The 20,220-nt window shown below is 46.5% G+C and overlaps 2 protein-coding genes across 3 annotated transcripts in view; one reads left to right on the top strand and one right to left on the bottom strand.

Annotated features, from left to right (window-relative positions):
* Positions 1–8: 8 nt before the first annotated feature.
* Positions 9–12,505, top strand: MFSD9 (major facilitator superfamily domain containing 9). Its single transcript, XM_043468049.1, has 6 exons — positions 9–221; positions 1,264–1,351; positions 2,492–2,535; positions 5,939–6,068; positions 7,801–8,010; positions 9,580–12,505. Exons 1-6 carry the CDS (start codon positions 48–50, stop codon positions 10,368–10,370), a joined length of 1,437 nt encoding a protein of 478 aa, XP_043323984.1. The 5' UTR covers positions 9–47; the 3' UTR covers positions 10,371–12,505.
* Positions 12,506–15,811: 3,306 nt separating this feature from the next.
* SLC9A2 (solute carrier family 9 member A2) overlaps positions 15,812–20,220 on the bottom strand; it is an 87,125-nt gene continuing 82,716 nt past the window's right edge. For both annotated transcript variants that reach the window (XM_043468047.1, XM_043468048.1), the window contains exons 11-12: positions 19,655–19,745; positions 15,812–18,447 (exon numbers count right to left, since the gene is read on the bottom strand). In XM_043468047.1, coding sequence (XP_043323982.1) covers positions 18,077–18,447; positions 19,655–19,745 — 462 coding nt within the window. In that variant the 3' untranslated portion in view covers positions 15,812–18,076. The remainder of the gene's footprint in view (positions 18,448–19,654; positions 19,746–20,220) is intronic.

The raw sequence follows: 20,220 nt of genomic DNA, 5'->3' as shown, positions 1-20,220 counted from the left end.
GGCCGGCGCGCCGAGGGCGGGCCCCCAGCGCGGAGCCCCCCGCGCGCATGCGCATGGAGCCGGGGGAACAGTCCAGCGGCATGGCCCCGGACAGGGGTTTGATATCAGCAACCCCGAGACCGCGGCAGGAGCCCGGGACAGGGACCCAGGAGGGGGCTCCCGGCCCCGGTGCCGTTCGAGCCCGCCGCTTCCTGCTCTGCCTCTACCTGGTAGGCTTCCTGGTAAGTAACTGCGGGGCCGGCGGGCTGTGTCCGCGACCTGGATCCCGACCAAGGTGCTTTTCCTTGCACATCCTGAGTGGTCGCCAGGCTCTTCGAGGGCTGGAAACCTGCGATCCTCCTGCTGATGCCTCCCTACCTCTCAGGTCCCTTCTTGCCCCACATCCCCTTTTTCACACTGCACCTGGACACAGATGAGGCTTGCCCCTCTCACCCACGCCGAGGCCAGTTCGCCCCCACCCTCACCCCGGCCCCGCGATTTAAGACTCTTCGGCACCAGGCTCAGGTGTGATTCGGTGATCGAGCCTCGCACAAGGGTGACCCCGGGTGGTAGATGCTGTGACGGGTGCGTCGCCCAGCAGTGCGGTGGCTTCAGGTGTGGTAGGAGCAAACAGGCCCTTTTTACTAGGCCATGTAGGAAAGTCGCTGTTGATAACCCTACTTGGGCAGAATTAGGTACATTTTCAGAGCTCCCAGGTGGCGCTAGTGGTAAACAATCCGCCTGCCTATGCAGGAGACAGACACCAGAGATGCGCCTTGGATTCCTGGGTGGGGAATGAGTTTGATCCCTGGGTGGGGAAGGATCCCTTGGAGAAGGAAATGGCAGCCCATTCCAATGTTTTTGCCTAAAAAATTCCATGGACAAAGGCCCTTGTCGGGTTATGCTCCATGGGGTCGCAAAGAGGCAGATAAAACTGTGCTAGGAAGTATGCATTAAACTTGACAGACTGTTGAACACCTTGCATTGAGGTTGGGGGAGGAGAATGTCTTCTTGCTTCTCTCCTGGCTCAGTAGAGCTCAGCACCCTAACCTTAGTCAGGCACCAGACTGGAGAGTCATGGCTATGGTTGTAACACCCTGTATATGGATTTCTCCATGCCTTTAACCAGATGAGTGTATCTTACTGTAGAATGCAATTATGAGTTCTTGTTTGCTCAAAAATTTAGATATTGTCCTTAAAAAATCAGCTTATAATCAAGATCCCACTTTAAAAATACCCAGGCCCCTGTTTCTAATTTGCATTAACCAGCAATTTGTTGTTTAGGATTTGTTTGGTGTGAGCATGGTCGTGCCTTTACTGAGCGTTCATGTCAAGTCTCTTGGAGCAAGTCCAACAGTTGCTGGGATAGTAGGTGAGTAAGTTAATCCTGCGCTTTTTCAGAGCACTGAAATTTAAGCCCCCTGGACTGAGTACCTGGAAACGAATCACTCTTTTAGCTAAGTAATATCCAAAGGTAAAATGAAAAGGATATAAGATTAATTTTCAGAATGTTTCAAAGTCTGACCCTGGAGCAAATGTGATTCATCTTTTCCCGGACTACGTATATTCAGAGAGGTTTCTCGGTACAGTTCACCCCCATGCCCCACCAGTGCCATCACAGGTAACTTACTGAGTCTCTCCAGGGGTTCTGGTTGTGCATGTTAATAAGGGTTAGGTATCGACGCCTGCCTGCAGGGACCTGTAACCTAATGGGAGAGCAGAGAGACATGATCTACAGAAATCACACCACGAGGAACAGAGTGCTTGCAGGCTTCCTTCACCACCACTAGAAGCACAGAGGGCTTCTCTCTCTGTGCAGCATAGAATCTCCATCCAGAAGTTGTCGATTTACCCAGGGAACAGTGGGGGTAGGATTCTGATAATTAATGAGAAATTGATAAAAACTCACAGCCTTTGATCATTCAGAAACGAGAAGAGCAGATGAGTTGCGGGGGAGGGGGGGGGCGGGGTGGATTGTACATAATATTTGGAAACTCCTGAGCCATGCTATGGCTTGCATTTCCCTGGAAAAGTGTATGTTGAGTTATTACTGGCCCACCCAGCAGAGGGAAGGGGTCTTTGAAGAGCAGAAAGAATGTATTCAATAATAGGATGGAGCTGAAAGCGCCCCATAAAACTTTGTAAGTTCTTTACAAAGCAAGCATTTTATAAAACTGAAATGTTAGGGACATAGGAGGTAATATTAACATTTTAAGACTTAATCGAGACTTTGTGGGATTCAGATTTCTGGTCCTGCGTGCATGCCTCACACAGGGTAAGAAGCACTCTCTCAGGGTCCCTATGGGTGACCTCGGCCTTCAGTCTCTTCTGCTTTCCCTCAATTTTACTCTGAAGACCCGTACTAAATCTTGTATGACCTGACTCTCCCATCTGAAAAAAGTATGGTCATTTCCTTTTTAAAACAGTCTTTTTCTCCTAATGTTTTCTGTTAATTTTATCCATCTTCTTGATGAATCTAGCTTATTTTACAGATGTTACTTGTTTTTTGCAGGCTCCTCCTATGGCATTTTGCAACTCTTTTCCAGCACGCTAGTGGTAAGTTGTTTTCCATCTGGCAGCACATCTCAAAAGCCCCCGTGCCCAAAAGACCCCATGCCTCTAAGGGCCATCCATCACGGCTGTAGAAAAATCAGGGCTTGAGGTTTACCCAAAAGGAAGTGTGTGGATGGCGAGGACCTAAGTGTCCTTAGACAAAGAAAGATGGCGTTGGTCATCTCTCTCCCTTAGTCAACCTCTGAGAAGACATAGGCCTGAAGGGGTTGGATGGCTGGATCTGAGGGGACCTGGTTGAGTCATAGTGAGCGCCTGCTATTTAAATCATAGCATGTTCTTCCCAGGATAACTTTTTACTAGAAGAAGAGGATGCAAACAGCCATTATGACCAGTTTTGTTTGTTTCAAGTAATTGACAGTCATCAAACCCATTCAGATCCTAGGATTCTATGTGAAGTTGTGCCTTTTGAATGACATGGCTTATCAGTTATAAAACTTAAGTGTATAGACAGAGGAGCCACTGGCAGTGATGGGTTGGACATTGACCACAGAAAGTAGAAACACCCAGAGCTGATCTTGCCAACCCCACCCACTTCTTTTATTAATGGCCATGCTCTTTGGGCATGTGGGATCCTAGGTTCCCGACCAGAGATCAAACCGGTGCCCCCTGTGTTGGAAGCTCGGAGTCTTAACCACTGGGCCTCCAAGGCAGTTCCCCACCACTCCCACTTCTGACTATGCAGTGGTTTGAAATTCAGAATCCTTCACTGATTCTGTGTGCCCTCTGTGTAATACTGGTCCTGGGGCCTCAGCCTCCAGAGGTTCATGCAGTTCAAACAGAAAAGTCAGTTTGGTTCCAGGGACTGATCAGCTGTGACCTTGGTCTAAATAACCGGTGTCACCTCGAGTGAGCACCAGGTACATACAGCACTGTGCTTCCGAAGAGTGGCTCGTGTGTGAAGTATATTTTAATATCAGGGAGCAGTCTGGTGAGATTTCATTACAAATTCTCAGATAACTAAACAGCTACTCCCTAATTTATCTTTGTTACAGTGTTTCATGCTTTAAATTGGTAGAGCAGCAATAGTCATATTCTCATTTAATCATTAAAAGGACCCAGGAAAATAGTAGTCTGCCTTTTATTGAGGAGGAGATTAAAACTTAAACAGCTTAAGTAATTTGACAAGGTCACCTAATCCCAGTATCTAAACTCTTAAGTGCCTTTTCTCTCCATGCCATCTGCCTCTGCCTTAATCTAAAAAAGTAAATAGATAACAAGTATCAAACTGTATGGGAAACTAATGCATTTACTTGTAGGGCAGCACATCATATTTCATATTCTTTCTCATGAGAGAACAGTCTGGGATACATCTTAGTAAATATCTTTTCTGTTGTCTTTGGGAACTCCATACCAAAATACTTTAGATGTGTGTGTATAGTGGCTTCCCAGGTGGTTCAGTGGTAAAGAATCCGCCTGCCAATGCAGCAGATGCAGTTTTGATCCCTGGGTAGGGAAGATCTTTTGGAGGAGGACATGGCAACCCACTCCAGTATTCTTGCCTGGAGAATCTCATGGATAGAAGAGCCTGGCAGGCTACAGTCCATGGGGTCGCAAAGAATCATACACAACTGAGCATTCACACACATGTATATATTAGACCAGTTAAATCTCAGTGTATTTTAAATACTCGAGTGCCTTTCTCCTACTGGACTCTGACCTCCCTGAGAATACAGACCAGGCTTGATTTGTTTATCAGCAGCCTTGATCAGAGAACCTGGAACGCAGCAGCGCTTTATGAGCTTTTATTGCCAGCCACGGCCCAACCCTGTTTTTCAAATTGATCCTTTGCTTTATGACAGTAGTGCTTACAAAGCCTATATCATAGATCTCAGCTGTAATTTAATGAGACCCTTCCTTAGACATCCTTCCGTTAAAGGAATACCACTTAAAGTGTCTTCTTTAACCACTGCTTTTGTAAGTACATATTTTAATTAAAAGTTTTATGAAAACATTTTAATTTTAAAAATAAATATTTTTGAAGAAAAGGTTTGCTCAATCACGTGAGGTTAATATTTTTTTCATATGTGTATTTTAATAAAAATGACCAGCGTTTCTTACCTGTGATACGTCAGGCTCTGCTCTTGGCACATTATTACATTTAATCTTCATAATAACCAGTCTCAACCACCAGTCTGGGAGTTGTGGGTTTCTAATGATTCATTTTAACTCAAAGCATGTAGCAAGTGTTGATGGGGATGGGGAATGGCTGAGGCAGATATGATTACTCCGACTTTATGGTAGAGAAACCGACCTCAGATACACCTGTGTGTGTAATTATCTTGACTGATGCCCGGGTCATATGTGGAATGATGAAAGTTCGGAGCTGAACCTGGACAGCCTGGCCCAGGGCCCAAGGCTTTAACTGCCAGATTACATCATGCCCTATGAACACGGAAGGCCAGTGACCTCTCCCACGTTGAAAGAGGGGAGAATTTCTAAACTGTTGAAAAGTGAGGAAAGATAAAAGTGACTTTTTCACAACATGAAATGATGTTCAAGATATACTGTTAAGTGGAAAAGCATGTTCCAAAATGGAATGTATAGGATGGTCATTTTGTTAAAAACATAGGGGGCTTCCATGGTGGCTCAGTGGTGAAGAATCCACCAGCCACTGCAGGAGACACAGATTCGATCCCCGGTCTGGGAAGATCCCACATGCCGCAGAGCAACTAAGCCCATGCACCGCAGCTGTTGAGCCTGTGCTCTGGAACCTGTGAGCCGCAGATCATGAGCCTTGTCCTGCAACTACTGAAGCCCATACACTTGAGCCTGTGCTCCTCCGCAAGAGATGATACCACAGTATGAAACCCATACACCACAACTGGAGAGTAGCCCCCACTCTCTGCACCGAGAGAAAATCCCATGCAGCAACGAAGACCCAGCACGGCCAAAAATATATGTATACATGTTTTCTAAAAAGTATAAAGGGAGGAAATGATCAAGTCTCAAGGGACCATTTAAAAAAAAAAGTAGATTCAGGATTATGAGGTTTTATATTCATTTTGTTTTTCAGTGTTTTCTAAATTTCTAAGCCATGAATATAGTTGCTAAGAAGTTAAGTTGCATAAAGTATTGAGAATACAGACAAAATGAGGCTTTAGAAATTATCCTTCACCACCTTTACAGCCTTTCTTTGCTACCAGGTCATCATAGATGCTTCCTTTGGTATCTTAGGCTGTTGAAAAACTCTGTTGTATTTTCCCACTTCACATGGGAAAGGCCGGAGAACATAATTTATGTGGCAAGCGGCACAACAGAATTGATCTGTGGATCTTAAACCCGGTTCCCCCGTGATTTCCACAGGGTCACATGTTGGGGCGTTTCCGGGGCGGCCAGGTTGTTTTACGGGGAGTCAGAGGCTTTCCGCTGTCCCTTGCTTCCTCAGGGCTGCTGGAGTGACGTCGTGGGAAGACGGTCTTCCTTACTGGTGTGCATCCTCTGCAGTGCCCTGGGTTACCTTATGCTCGCAGCATCTACCAACGTGTTCCTATTCACCCTGGCCAGAGTCCCTGCAGGTGAGTTCTCGCTCCGTGGCTGGGTGTCCATCCAGAAACAATCAATTTATGCGTCTGCATCCAGAGAGCCTGTCCCTGCCTAGCAGCGCCTCTTGGAGCAGACTTTATTTTTTAATACTTATTTATTTATTTTTAGCTGCATGGCGTCTTTTTTTCTCTGCACGGGCTCTCTCTAGTCGCAGAGAGTGGGGGCTCTTCTCTGGCTGTGGTGTGCAGGTTTCTGATCGCGGTGACTTCTCCTGTGGCCGAGCATGGACTCTAAAGTGCGTGGGCTTCAGTAGTTGTGGCTCTAGGGCTTAATTGCCCTGCAGCATGTGGGGTCTTCCCAGACCAGTGATGGAACCCATCTCTCTTGCACTGCAAAAGCGGATTCGTAACCACTGGACCGTCAGGGAAGTCCCTGGTTAGACTTTATGTGCAGAGCCTATCATGATGATAGCAGTTACGACTGTTAACACCGGCCGCTGCTGTCGACCAAGCACTGCCACCGCCAGGCTCTTCTGACGGCTCCAGGATTACAGACCTTGCACTCACAGAGCCTGGAGCCCTCCTCGCCCCTCAGCGTGAACACCCATGCCTCAGTCACAGGACCTGAGTGCTGCCAGTCCACCTCTCTGCATCCGGTCAGTAGGAATTCCCTAGATGTCTTCAGCCAGCACCACAGTTGCTGTTCTCTCCCTCGGCAAGCTTATAGTTTTGAAATTGGGCTTCCTGACCTCAAATTGAGACAAGAGCAGCAGCAGTCAGGCCCGCCATATGTTGGTCAGGACAGTGGACGGCCTGTGGCTTTAGCATCCATCCACGTGTGAGTGTGTGTGGGTGTTCAGCAGACAGTGGCACACACATCCGTTATATCAGCATGAGGTAGAGGGATGTAGAATTGTTACATACATTGTCATCTCTCATTAAGGCAAGTCAGTTTGTCAACAAACTCCCAAGCTGCTTGTGGTAGGAAGTTGGCATTGGTTAGATGATCATGTCAGAGTGTTTTTATACTTTCAGTCGCTCTCTGTCTTTCATACCCCTGCTCTCTTTCTCTTTATAGCACTTATCACCCTCCCGTGTCTGTGTGTGTGTAAAATGATATGTAGGCTCTGTGAGAACAGGGATGAGTGTCTGTTTTATTTCGGTTTTTTTCCCTTTGTTCCTTCCGTTATCCTCAGGGTCACGGTGAGTGCTGGGCTTGCAGAAGGCACATGGGAATTGTTTATTTACTGAGCAAATAAAGCATGGTCAGTCTTTGCATGGAAACCACCATGAACTGCACTTGGACCGCAGACATGGCTGGAGACCCTGGAATGTCCTGGTGGGAGGTGGACAAGGTGAGGGCTCCGGGGGCTTGGTTCAGATGAAGGTGACCCACTCGGGTCTGGGGCCGGGCCAGGAGTCCAGCCACAGTGGGGTGGGACCTGTAAGCCTTACAACACAGGTCCCCAACCTTTCTGACATCAGGGACAGGTTTCATGGGAGATAATTTTTCCATTAAGGGGACAAGATGATTTTGGGGTGATTTAAACACATCACATTTCTAATGCACTTTATTTCTATTGTTATTACATCAGCTCCACCTCAGACCATTAGGCATTAGATCCGGGAGGGTGGAGACCGCTGCCTTAGAGGGTCACGGAAAACTGAGATCAGAACTCCATCAGGGATGAAGATGAAGCTCAGGATCCCAAGTGAGATGCTTTTGGTTGGAAAATGCACAGACGCGTTTCTTGTCGCCTCGCAGGTATCTTTAAGCACACACTCTCCATCTCAAGGGCCCTGCTCGCTGATCTGGTCACAGAGGAGGAACGGCCAGTGGTGCTGGGACAGTTCAACATGGCATCCAGCATGGGCTTCATCTTGGGCCCAGTGGTCGGCGGGTATCTGGCTGAGCTAGACGGTGGGTTTTATCTCACGGCCTTCGTCTGCTCTTCTGTCTTCCTTCTCAACGCTGGTAAGTTGACATGAATCATGAGAAGGTGGTTTGCTTGATATGTTTATCCCAACCAGTCTTATCTACTTTCTTTCGTTACAGTGTTTTCCTTAGAATGTATTGTGTTGTATCCAACTCTTTGCAACTCCTTGGACCGGGTTCCTCTGTCCATGGGATTTCCCAGGCTAGAATATTGAGTGGGTTGCTGTTTCCTTCTCCAGGGGATCTTCCTGACCCAGGAGTCAGACCCACATCTCCTGTGTCTCCTGCATTGCAGGCGGATTCTTTACCTAGTAAGCCATCAGGGAAGCCGTTTCTTAGGACAGACAGACTCATTACTCACAGAGGACAGTCCGGTCACATCGGCCCTGCTGGGGCCGCGCGGTGGCTCCCGTCGCGCGTGTGCCCCTGGGTCTGTCTGTCTCTCTCAGGCCCACTTGGTGTGGGCCGGCCGCCCTCTGCCTCCCCGACAAATGTCGGCTTCCTCTTGCAGGAGGACTCTAATCCAGTCTTTCCTCCACCTACAGTGTTCTTTTCACATATCTATACTGACTGTTTCTTGGCTGATTATTCAATTTTCAGATGTTTGCTTCCTTAGACTGGCCGTCCCTGATTCTTGTCTAAAATAACTCAATTTTTTGGTAGCACTTCTGAAATCAGAAGTTTATTTTCTTATGTTCTGTTCCCCCACCACGTACACAGTTAGAAAATAAAGTCCACAAGGATAGGGGCATTCAGTCAACATTAGTCGCTGTGATTGTGATCGTTTTTATCATCATTTAAAGTATACTCTTCCTCTTGGTTCATCAGCAGCAGTCCTTTTGCACTTGTATCAAGGTTCTGTGAAACGTCCAAGGCCCGTGGTCAAGGATGAGGACAGATGAAAAGCCCTCACAGGCCCACGTTCTCTGTGGCTAGTTTCCTGCATGAATCAGTTCTCCCTAGCTCCCGGTCCACTTACACTGTGTTTCGAGGAACCACAGGCTTGTTGGTGAGAACAGCCCCAAGCAGGTCTGATCAGCACTGGCCCACGTGGCACTGCAGTGATGAAGGGCTGAAAACCACGGGGATGACTTCAGAAAGATGTCCAAGAAGGGCAGGTTTGAGTGTGAAAGAAAGGGTCATTCGCTCAGTCATGTCCAACTCTTTGCAACCCCATGGACCGCAGCACTCCAGGCCTCCCTGTCCATCACCAACTCCTGGACCTTGCTCAAACTCATGTCCGTCAAGTCGGTGATGCTGTCCAATCATCTCATCCTGTGTCCCCTTCTCCTCCTGCCTTCTATCTTTCCCAGCATCAGGGTCTCTTCCAGTGAGTCGGCTCTTCGCATCAGGTGGCCAAAGCATTGGAACTTCAGCTTTAGCATCAGTCCTTCCAGTGAATATTCAGAGTTGATTTCCTTTCTTAAGGTGGATAACAGAATTCTGATATCAAAATGGAGTCTAAGTAGCTGTGGGAATGGTTAAAAACAGGTTTCAAAAATCCACCTAGTAAGTGGACTAATACAGGAGAAAGAGTAGTGTGGCTCCCCCCAAGAAGGCCCTGCCGGATTCTCTGAGGCTCTAACAGGTCTCATCCCATGTTGACAGGTCTCGTTTGGCTGTTTCCATGGAGTGAAGTAAAACTCAGCGGTCCAGAGGATGACTTGCCACGGGGTAGGAACCAAGCGCTTTGGGGAAAGACAGACTCTGCCACGCAGAGGGCAGCCAGTGCCCAGGGGACCCCAGTGAGCAAGGGGCCGGCCAGACTGCCCTGGGCGGAGGTGCTGGCCACCCTGCGGGGCCTGAGGAGCCTGGTGCTCTCCGCCCTGTGGGTCGTCTTCGTGGTGCGCCTGCTGATGGCCGTGGCCGTCATGCTCTACTACAGTAACTTCGTCCTGGCCCTGGAGGAGCGCTTCGGCATGGGGCCCCGGGCGGCCGGCTATCTCACCAGCTGCAGCAGCGCCCTGGGGGTCCTGGCCGGCTTCGCCCTGGGGCCCCTCCTGCGGCTGTATGGCCACCAGTCTTACCGGCTCCTGCTGCACTCCAGTGTGCTCACGTCTACGCTGCTGCTGCTCTTCGCCTCGGCACGCGGCCTGGACGTCGCGGTCGCCTGCTCCGTGCTCCTGTCCTTCTCCACCGCCATCGGCAGGACCTGCATCACCGACCTCCAGCTGACCATGGGCGGGGTGCGGGCCGGCGGCAGCCTCCTGGGCATGGGGCAGTCGGTGACGGCCATGGGCCGGGTGCTTGCCCCCATCCTCTCGGGGGTGGCCCAGGAGGTGAGCCCCTGCGGCCCTCCCGGCCTGGGGGCGGCCTTAGGCTTCGTGGCGGTTGTCATCATGTCACGAAACAGACCTCATTCCGGCGGCCAAGAGGGTGATGAATTAAAAAGCGAGTAGGTGGATTTAGACAGCGGGAAGAGACAAAGCCAGAGCTGCATGGATGTGGGCAGAGGCCCCGAGATGGGTGCTATGGAAAGGATCAGTGGTGATGAGAAATGACTTCTCTCCAAAAAGAAGCTCTGGTGGCGGGTGTCCCGTTAGGCCTGCGGGACAGTCAGAATCAAGATGGCACACACACGTGAAGACGGGAGCTGAGCTTGGCCGGAGGGGAAGGTAGTCAGTGTCTCCCTGAGTCTGCTCTGCATCTGGCCAGTGAGCCCAGGGCTTTCAAGGGGAAATGGTGGTGGGCTCGCAGAGCAGGGCACGTGCCAGGAGGGGAGAGACCGCGGGGATGTCCCTGCTGAGCAAAAGGAAAGAAACGTGAAGGAAGTGCTGGTCAGCTGGATGCAGGTGTCAGGCGAAGTTCCATAAGCTCCAAGGAGGCTTTTCTGCCACCAAAATGCCAGAGATCGAAGAAGCTGCTGTACTGAAACCAGCCTGTCCCTTTTTCAGGGCCTCACGGTGTTCCACCCGGGATGCTGGCTCAAAACCAGAGATGCCCATCTGAGCCCGTGGGCCCAGGTGAGGCCCTGGAATCTGTGTGTTTAGTGAGTCCGGCTTCCAGCTTCTCCTGGAGGTAGAGAAAGGGTCATTCCGAGACCTGCTGGCTTGGGTTCAAGTAAAAGTCGGAGACTGGGTTGTTACTAGTAGCTAACGCGTTTGCACTGTCTGTTAAAATCATGTGAGCACATGCAGGGGCGGCTCCCGGCAGTCCCACTTACACCAGGGGAACCCGGTCCCCTGTGCTCCATGTCCCCAAGGCCCCGCCCTGCACAGGCCCGAGCCTGCCTGCACCCACATCTCCCGGAGCCCAGGCGTGATGATCTGTCTGCTCCTGGAAGAGGGGAAAGAACCTGGTGGAGAAACCAAACCACTTAAATGCTTCTCAGATGAACGTCTTCTTCAGGATAAGAGAGAGGCTGGCCTCAGGACGTGTCACAGGTGCTGCAGTGTCTTTGTTGAAAATCAATTCCTCTCTTTCATGTTGATATCACACCTAGGAACAGAAGTGCCATGTTGACCTACAGGTAAACGTTCTGGGTGCCTCCAGGGGCCCCGAGTAGGGTGAGCACAGATGCCCGGGAGGCTTTGCAAGCACTCGCTGACCCTCCAAGGTGACGTCAGTTACTGGTACAAATGGTTTAGGGGCCCCCTCTCTCCACACAGACCCCCAGAGCTCACGCTCCTTTCGGTCCTTTTAATCAGTCTGCTAGGGTTGTATTCCAGTCTTCCAACCTGATATGTGTAATTATAAATGATGCTTTAATACACTAATTTGTTATAACTTGAATACTGCTACTTGCAGAGCAGAAAAAAATGTTCTGCAGCTGTAGATGTTGTGTGTTGGGTAAACTCAAATATTTATGAAGAATTAACTGCAAGTTTAAAGTTTGTCCCTGTTCCTGTTTAGCTACAAGAAAAATGTTAGCTTCTTATAAGTGTGAACTTTTGTACAAGTGCTTTTGAGGAAACCAAAATATATAAAATGGCCTCACTCTGGGTGAGTGTACCAAGTTGTCACAGAGATTAGACTCAAAGGAACAATATATAATCAAGGGTTTATGCAATGAAGGAAAATTTCAAAAGAATTTCTCTAAAGATTATCTTTTCTTCACTCTCAGAAATAGGTTTCTGAGAAGCTCTTAAATCTAGCCATGTGTTTATCTTTGTAAACTATAGCACTTTATTTTTGAAGTTATAAAAGCGTGTACACTCAATGAGGTTTTATAATGAACTAGAGACATAGAAATACTGAGAACCCTAAAAATTGATCTCAGTGTGGAAAGCAGAGACACACTTTTGTTATTCTCTACTACTACAAATTTTAGTGTTTTGTTCGCATGATTTTTTCAGATATTTATATTAGATAGTCTAACATGTTGCTACTCGAAGTGTGGGCTGGGGACCAGCCACGTCCCGTCCCTGGAGCTCCTCGGACACGCAGACACTGGCCCACCCCACGCCTGTGGGAGTCATTTGCACAAGACACCCAGCTGCTTTGTTCGCACGGTGAAGTTTGAAAACCACCACCAGTCTCATGGACACTGTTTGTTTATAGTATGACCTCAGGGAAATTAAATCTGCTCAAAGTTTGGGTTGTTTTGTTTTTTTTTAATTTTCTTGAGTATCTTCTGTTATCTTTTACGACGTGTTACGTCAAGCCACATGAAACTGCAGTTTTCATATGTCAAAAATTTCTGAAGTTTACATCTGGTTCAACTTAAATTAACTGTTATAATGAAATCTCACTTCAGAGGCATTGAATGTGCCCAAGAAGTCTGTGAAGGAAATGGCCCCCTGTCCAGTACCGCGTTAGCACAGCTGGTACATTCTGTGAAACAGCCTGGGGCTTGGGCATCTGAAAGACCTGGCCTTTTTCAAAGAGGAAGGCGCGCCTGTGCGCCTGTCCACCTGTTCACGTGTTCAGAGAGATGAGCAGGGAGGGAGCGGAGTGTACCAGGCTAGCAGAGACATGTACCTGGCTCCACACCCAGGGACCTGTGCCCTCCTGGATCCTGAGGTCTGATTATACCTGGAGTTTGGAAGCAGGGGGCTGGAGTGGGGCTCGTCTGCCCTGGCTCCCTGTTAGAGTCGCCTGATGCCCAGAGCCTGCCCTGCACCTCAGGGCGGCCCCAGGTGCTCAGCGCACACCCAGAGCTGAGCATCGAGGGGTTAGATGCTTACCCGCCAGGCTCGGGGTAACCTTGTGTGCTATCACGACTGGGAGCCCTAAGCATTCATGCTGGATGGTGTTCCAGGGGCCTTCACCTTCCAGGAAGACCCCTCTGGCAGCAGGGAGGGGGACCAGCTGGAGGCGGGAAGTAGTCTGGGCTGAGCAGCAGGGGGCAAGGGGGGCGTGAGGCTGGAGGGAGCCGGAAGGAGGGAGAGTCCCGGAGGCTTCAGGGAGACTGGGAGGGGCTGCGGTGCCGCCCAGGTGTCTGGTCTGGCGGAGCTCTGCCAGCCTTGAGAGCCTCCGCCCACGTGTCCGGTACACTGTGCCCTTCCTGTATTACCTGATGGAACATTCATGGAACATTCAGAACACAGCAGGCGTCTTTTCCTGAGGACACGTGTAAGACATGGAGCAATCTGTTGGGGTGAGAGGCAACCCACCTGGGGAAATTTTAGGCATGTGGGAACTGCTGGAAGGGACGAGCTTTTCATTTGGAATCCACAGTAAAAGCCAGCCTGGGCTTCCCAGGTGGTGCGGTGGCAAAGAATCTACCTGCAGTGCAGGAGCTGGGGGAGACGCAGGTTCAATCCCTGGGTCAGGAAGATCCCCTGGAGGAGGAAATGGCAACCTGCTCCAGTATTCTTGCCTGGAGAATCCCATGGACAGAGGAGCCTGGTGGGCTACAGCCTATGGGGTCACAAAACAGTCAGACACAACTTAACGACTGAACAACAACATTCTAAAATACATCTTGATAGTAAAAACAACAAGCCCTTGGCTTGTAAACTATCATATCCAGTATATACATAATCTGAAATTTATTCTATACTGATGGTGAGCTGATTGTTTTCAGATAACAGGTCATCACAGTAGAATTTATTTCTAATTTGATATAAAAAATACTTACTTAAAAGTGAAAGTTGCTCAGGCATGTCCAACTCTTTGCAACCCCATGGACTACACAGTCCATGGAATTCTCCAGGCCACAATACTGGAGTGGGTAGCCGTTCCCTTCTCCAGGGGATTTTCCCAACCCAGGGATCAAACCCAGGTCTTTCACATTGCAGGTGGATTCTTTACCAGTTATCAGGGAAGCCCAACTTACTTAAAAACATTTTTACTTTATATCTGTTTTTCTCAAGTATCTAAACACCATTTTACAGATAACTGTGAAAACAAAACTAACAAAATTTCTACTGTGTTCTTGATTCAATCCATTGTAAGTGTGCCGATTCTTATTTTGAAAACGATTCTCTCAAATAGTTTTGTGTTGTTCCTCAAGGGAAAAAGATAATTACAAACATTAAAGATTGTTAATTATTGCTAATGAACAGTATAAAAGTGGACTGTAAAGATCTTGTTAGAAAAAAGTTTTGTATTTTGATTGTTGTTCAATCGCTTAGTTGTGTCCAACTCTGTGTGACCCTATGGACTGTAGCCTACCAGACTTCTCTGTCCATAGCATTCTCCAGGCAAGAATCCTGGAGCGGGTTGTCATTTCCTCCTCCAGGAGATCTTCCCAACCCAGGGATTGAACCCAGGTCTCCTGTGTCTCATGCATTTTCAGGCAGATTCTTTACCACTGAGACACCTGGGAAGCCCATTTATCCATATTTATTCTTGGATGTTTGGAGATTGGAACTCACGCTGCCAGTTATGGCCACAAAATTTAAAAAATAATTTTAAAAGTTGCTTTAAAGATGACTTGAAGAAATAATTTAAAAAATAAAGTAACTTTTGCTCTAAAAGTGGGGAAAACAAAAACAGGAAACCCCAGAATACCAGACAGGCTCATGAGCCTGACTTGTTCAGGCTGATCAAAGAAATCAATATTCAATGTTCAGGCCTCAAGAAATAATGTCACAGCTACTTCAACTGGACAGAGAAACCCTTCTATCACTCTTGAAAGAGTAAAATCAAGTATGCACAAGGAACTAATAAAATACTACAGTTCTCATACTTGTGAAATGCCAGTTTTAACATAAAACTGATTTGTGTGATGTAACAAATGCAAAACATGCTGAACATAACCATGCTTCTCTCTTTTTATATAAACAACCATGCCCTGCACCCCCCCCCCCAGGTAAAATGGTACACCCCCACTACAAAGCTTAGCAAGAGCCCAAGGGAATTTCACTCTAGATGTTTGGGAGCATATACAGCAAATGCATGTTTTTAAGAAGTGTCAGACTTTGGGACCCACTTCTAACCGTCTGCTAACTGACATAACTGCTCCCAGCTCCCAACAGCCAGCCTTAGCATCATATATAAAGAAATAAGCTGGGTGCTCCTGTGGTTAAGACTCAGAGCCTCCAATGCAGGGGGCATGGGTTCCATCCCCGATCAGGGAACTAAGATCCCACATGCTGTGTGGTGCAGTCAAAATATAAATTACAATAGTTAAAAATTAAAATAATATTTTATAATAATAAAAACAAGTTAAAAATGTTCCCAAACCTAAAAAAAATGAAAATAAGAAATAAGCCCTGACTTTGCATTCATAAATAGTTCAAATTTGTTAGCGCAAACACCAAAGACACAGCAAAATTCCATGGTCACATTGGAACTTGATTGTATCAAGTACTATTTGAAACGGGAATTATTTATAAGGGTATGGATGTTTCTGTACCACAGAAATTTAGATTGTTATGATATTTAAAGGGTTTCAACTCCATAGACTCTCCCATAATGTCTAGAATTTAATTACATAAAAAGAAGTATAGAGTAAAGTTAAATAAAGTCACATTTATTTTTCATTAATTTTACCATTCCACAAATAAGGAAAAATGATATTAATTATAGATAAAATGACACGTGTTCATTTTTTAGAAATTGACACAATACCCAAGATTTTTTTAATCTGACTTTTAATTAGTGAAAGCTGAATTTCGTCTATGTGCTTAACAAGAAGTATCTAATAAACATTTTTACGTTTTCTCCTTCAGTTCCAGAGCATTAGATTCCTTGTGATATTTATTAATCTAGGACACCAGGAAAAATCAGGACATCTATTTTAAGGTTATTATTTTACATTTCAACTTTCCATTTCAGATTTCCTAAACTGTAACTTACTCTTCAAAATCTCAAAAATATACATCACATCTCTTGATGAATCATAGTCCTATAATAAAGAATCTACATTAAAATTCAGCTTTAACTTATTTCCAGCAGATGAAATATATACTTTTTATATAAATATTCCATTTAAAATTAAGAATTTTGGCACAGAGTCCTAAGCTTGTAGTCTTCAAATTGTGTGTACATTGCTTTCCACCAATCAACCTGGGGGAGTCTGGGAAAGAAATGGTGCCCTTTTTACACTTGTACCTGGTGTATTTACCCTTCCCTCTGTCTCATGCTTGACAATCCAGCGGTATTCAAGATTTTAGAACATGAGAAAAAAGGGTAGAAGATTTACTTCTCCACATCAGTGAGGGTAGAAGAAAGGGACAAGATCTAAGCCTGAGAATTTCTAAGTACCGGATCTTTTGGTTTAATTTATTCTTGTTTTTCCAGCAATTACATGTGGTCACTTGTATCCTTTGCTATGTCTCCAAGAGAGAGACACAGCAAATGTCTCTCCAATGTGAATCCATCGAGAGTGGCTTCATTTCATATCTAAACCCCTAGAAATTTCAAGTCTTGTTCAAGTCAAATTTTTATAGAAAGGTTTCTCAGGGGAAAATGACAGGCCAACAAAATCAACAGTCTGAGCGATTCCAGTATTAATCTTTAATGGTTATGTTCCATTTCTGGTCTTTCTGCTCTACTTTTAAAAAGTACTCAGATGAGTAGAATTCATTTTTATATGAAGAATTTGAGCTACTACTTTCTTGAGGGGGGAGAGGTAACAAATTAGACTAGTGCAAAAAAAAAAAAAAGAACTCCCACATTCTCCAAAGTGCTTCCTGTATGAAATTCAAAACCTGAATCCCCACCAGTTTATTAAAGGTCGGAATATCATTTATCTCAACCTTTATCCTTGTCTGCTTGGAGCCTCTGTCCTGGATTAAAAGTTCTAGAATGTTCTACAGAAAAGTCCTAAAGCAGGTGGTCGCGGATGGGTGTGACAGGGGATCTCCTGCACCGTCCCCCCAGTATTGCACAAAAGCCCGCCAGCCGGCTGCAAGTGGGCACTGTCCTGTCACCCCTCACCCAGCACATGAGGCCAAGCTTCATCCCACACTGGCCCTGAGTCTGTCATACAGCGTAAGCTGGTTTCACCCACACCTTTCACCTTTCTCTTGGTACCATTTAAACACGACGGGGAGATGGAATCTGTACATCACCCACAGACACAGTAGAAAGAGGAACACATTAAAAACCAGCCGACTCTCACAACTTCAGAGGACCTACAGTCTGGCAGCCAGGCCTCGTCTGCCCAGATGTTCTGGCTGTTAGTGTCCTCAGGAATCTCTGCTCCATGCTGTGATCTTTCTTAACCAACAGCCATCAGCTCAGAATCATCAGGAAACACCCCCCCATCTGGAGCTGATGACCTGCCCCCCATCCTGTGGAAGCTGCCCTGGATGCCGTGGAAAGGTGTTCTGAGTATTTTTAGTGCCATTCACTGAAAAACTAATTACAGATATACATATTTTTTCATAAATAAAATCTGAGGCATATATGTATATATTAAAACTTTCACCAACAAGGGTGTGTTAAAAATTTCAAGTTCTGTCCTTCAAGGTCAATAAAGGCACAAGTGTTTTGGTTTGTTTTGTTTTTCTCTCTTTCTTTAGGCTGGCAAAGAACACAACTGCTAGCAACAAGTCATCAAAGACACTGTAGGGGACTTTTTTCTTTGATTTTCTTCTTCCTGGGATGACCATCTGCCCCATGGATCACTGGCCGATGGCGTGATTTCTAGCCAAGGACAGTATTTAGATGCATAGAGGGTTTAAGTGGATTCGTTGCTGTGTCAGATTGCTAGGTAACAAGCCACAGCTGGGCGGGGCCGGTCCCCCCAGGTCTGCTTTGGCCATTTCCATTAAGGCTTCTCGCTCCCAAATCGACCCTTCCGGTTTCCAGGTTCCGAGGCCCTTCGGACCAGCCTGGGGGGCGGCTGGGGTCGGATGCCTTCGTGGACACGGTCACCCCGCACAGAGCCAAAGTGGCCTTTGGAGAGGAGGGGCTGGCAGAGCACGCCCGGGGTCTGGGGGCACCCCTCTTTACTGTGGGCAGCTGGGGAGCTGTGGGGTTGGTCCTGCCTGGAATCCACGTCCACCTCGTTCTTCCACTCCATTTTATAGGCCTGGGGGGCTTTCTTCGAGAACTGTTCTGGCAAGAAGCGCCTGGCCCGAGGCTGCAGGTTGAGCACCGTGGTCCCCGCCTCCAGGTCGGAGTCGCTGCTGTTGCCACCTGCCAGGGGGCAAAAGAAAGACAGTGTGGGCAGGCATTTTAGGGAGAAGATGATACAAGCAACTGGTCTGGCACCTGCTTGGCCCTCCCTGGGGCTCTGGAGGTCACGCAGAAAAGCCAGAGGACTCACCCTGACTCCACCTGAGTCCTGGGCCTGTGCATATGCTCTGCGAACATCTGTGTCCACAAGTGTGCACGCTTACTAATTCTAAAGAACTTCTGATGTACCAGCCGCTGTACTGAGCACTTTCAAATGCATTAACCTATGGAATCCTCACGATCACCCGCTTTACAGATGAAGTAACTAAGGTTCAAGAGATGTTAGTAAGGGTTGAATGAGTGTGTGTGTGCACTAAGTCATGTCCGACTCTTTGTGACCCCATGGGCTGTAGCCCGCCAGGCTCCTTTGTCCGTGGGATTCTCCAGGCAAGAATACTGGAGTGGGTTGCCATTTCCTTCTCCAGGGGATCTTCCCAACCCAGGGATCGAACCCGTGTCTCCTGCGTCTCCTGCTTTGGCAGGCGGATTTTTTACCACTGGGCCTCCTGCTGGATGTCAAACAGACCATGTGGCAGCAGTTGCCCGCCCACTTGCCCCACCCAAATGGTCCCGGACTGCTCAGCTCAATGTCTGGCACACAGGAGACCGATCAATAATTAGCTGCTATTATGCAGATTCTTGTCCTGATCTACCATCTCATGCGCAGGTTTATTTCCTTTATATTTTCATAAAATGGTCAAAACACCAGTATGGCTTGAAATCTACATAAAGATTACCATCAATTAAAGAGATATTAGCCTTCATGTCAAAGCTTTAATAATGAGAGCTGAAAGTCAATTATATGGTTGCCTTTATGAAAATATATTAAAATGATGAACATTTAAATTAGAAATATAGGAAGAATTACAGAATTAAATGTAAACCTTTGAAGATGGACAACTTTCTATTTACCTGTTCACCAGTCACACGATGACAATAGTTCCTTTTGCTATGTCAAACAGAATCATTATCGGATAAAACTAAATTGTGTACAGCGTGCACCAAACTCTATTCCAAAGGATGCAACACTAATAAAGGTCACCGTGTTATGATGTTTGCAAATGACTGAACTCACTGTCCTTAATAAAGAAGAAAACAGAAAAGTTTTCTATTTTATAAACATCAATAAATAAGTTTAAAGTCTTTTTGCTCCAACTGCCTTCATTACCTGCATTAGAGACATTCTTTTTCTTCTGTAGCTTTTCTGGAAGCTTTGTATTTTTGGGTAAGGATAAATATCGGGAGGTTGAAGTGGAAGCCTGTAAAAAAAAAATAATAGAAAACCTTATTTAGGTGTCACGCCATTTATTTTATGTTAGAAGTTTACAAGTCTACAGCAAATCTTGGTGTTAAAAATTAAAATCTTAGTTCTTAATTCCAAAACGACTGGGTGAGGAACTGTAAGGATGGGGAACAAAGTTCCAAGTGATAATCATTTGATTTAAAATGTGGAAAGCCTCTTTTAAAATATCACAGAAATCAGTACTATTAAGGAAAACAGAAATAAATTGGGACCCTTAGGAACAGGATATGAAAACCTCTGGCTTTTCTTAAAGAAAAGCTACAGAAACATCCACTTATAAGAGCATTACTAAAAAAAAAAGACTTAGAACCTACATATATAGGGAGGAAGGTATATGAAAAATGTAGCATGTTTAAGTTGTATTCGCTTTAATAAATCTTGAAAATGATAGAATTAAAAATATCACTATAGCTAACTTGCTGGCATTTCCA

Source organism: Cervus canadensis, chromosome 5 (genome assembly GCF_019320065.1).
Source record: "Cervus canadensis isolate Bull #8, Minnesota chromosome 5, ASM1932006v1, whole genome shotgun sequence".
Classification (NCBI taxonomy): domain Eukaryota; kingdom Metazoa; phylum Chordata; class Mammalia; order Artiodactyla; family Cervidae; genus Cervus; species Cervus canadensis.
The sequence above is the reverse complement of the archived record's forward strand: the minus strand, read 5'-3'. Positions and strand labels throughout refer to the sequence as shown.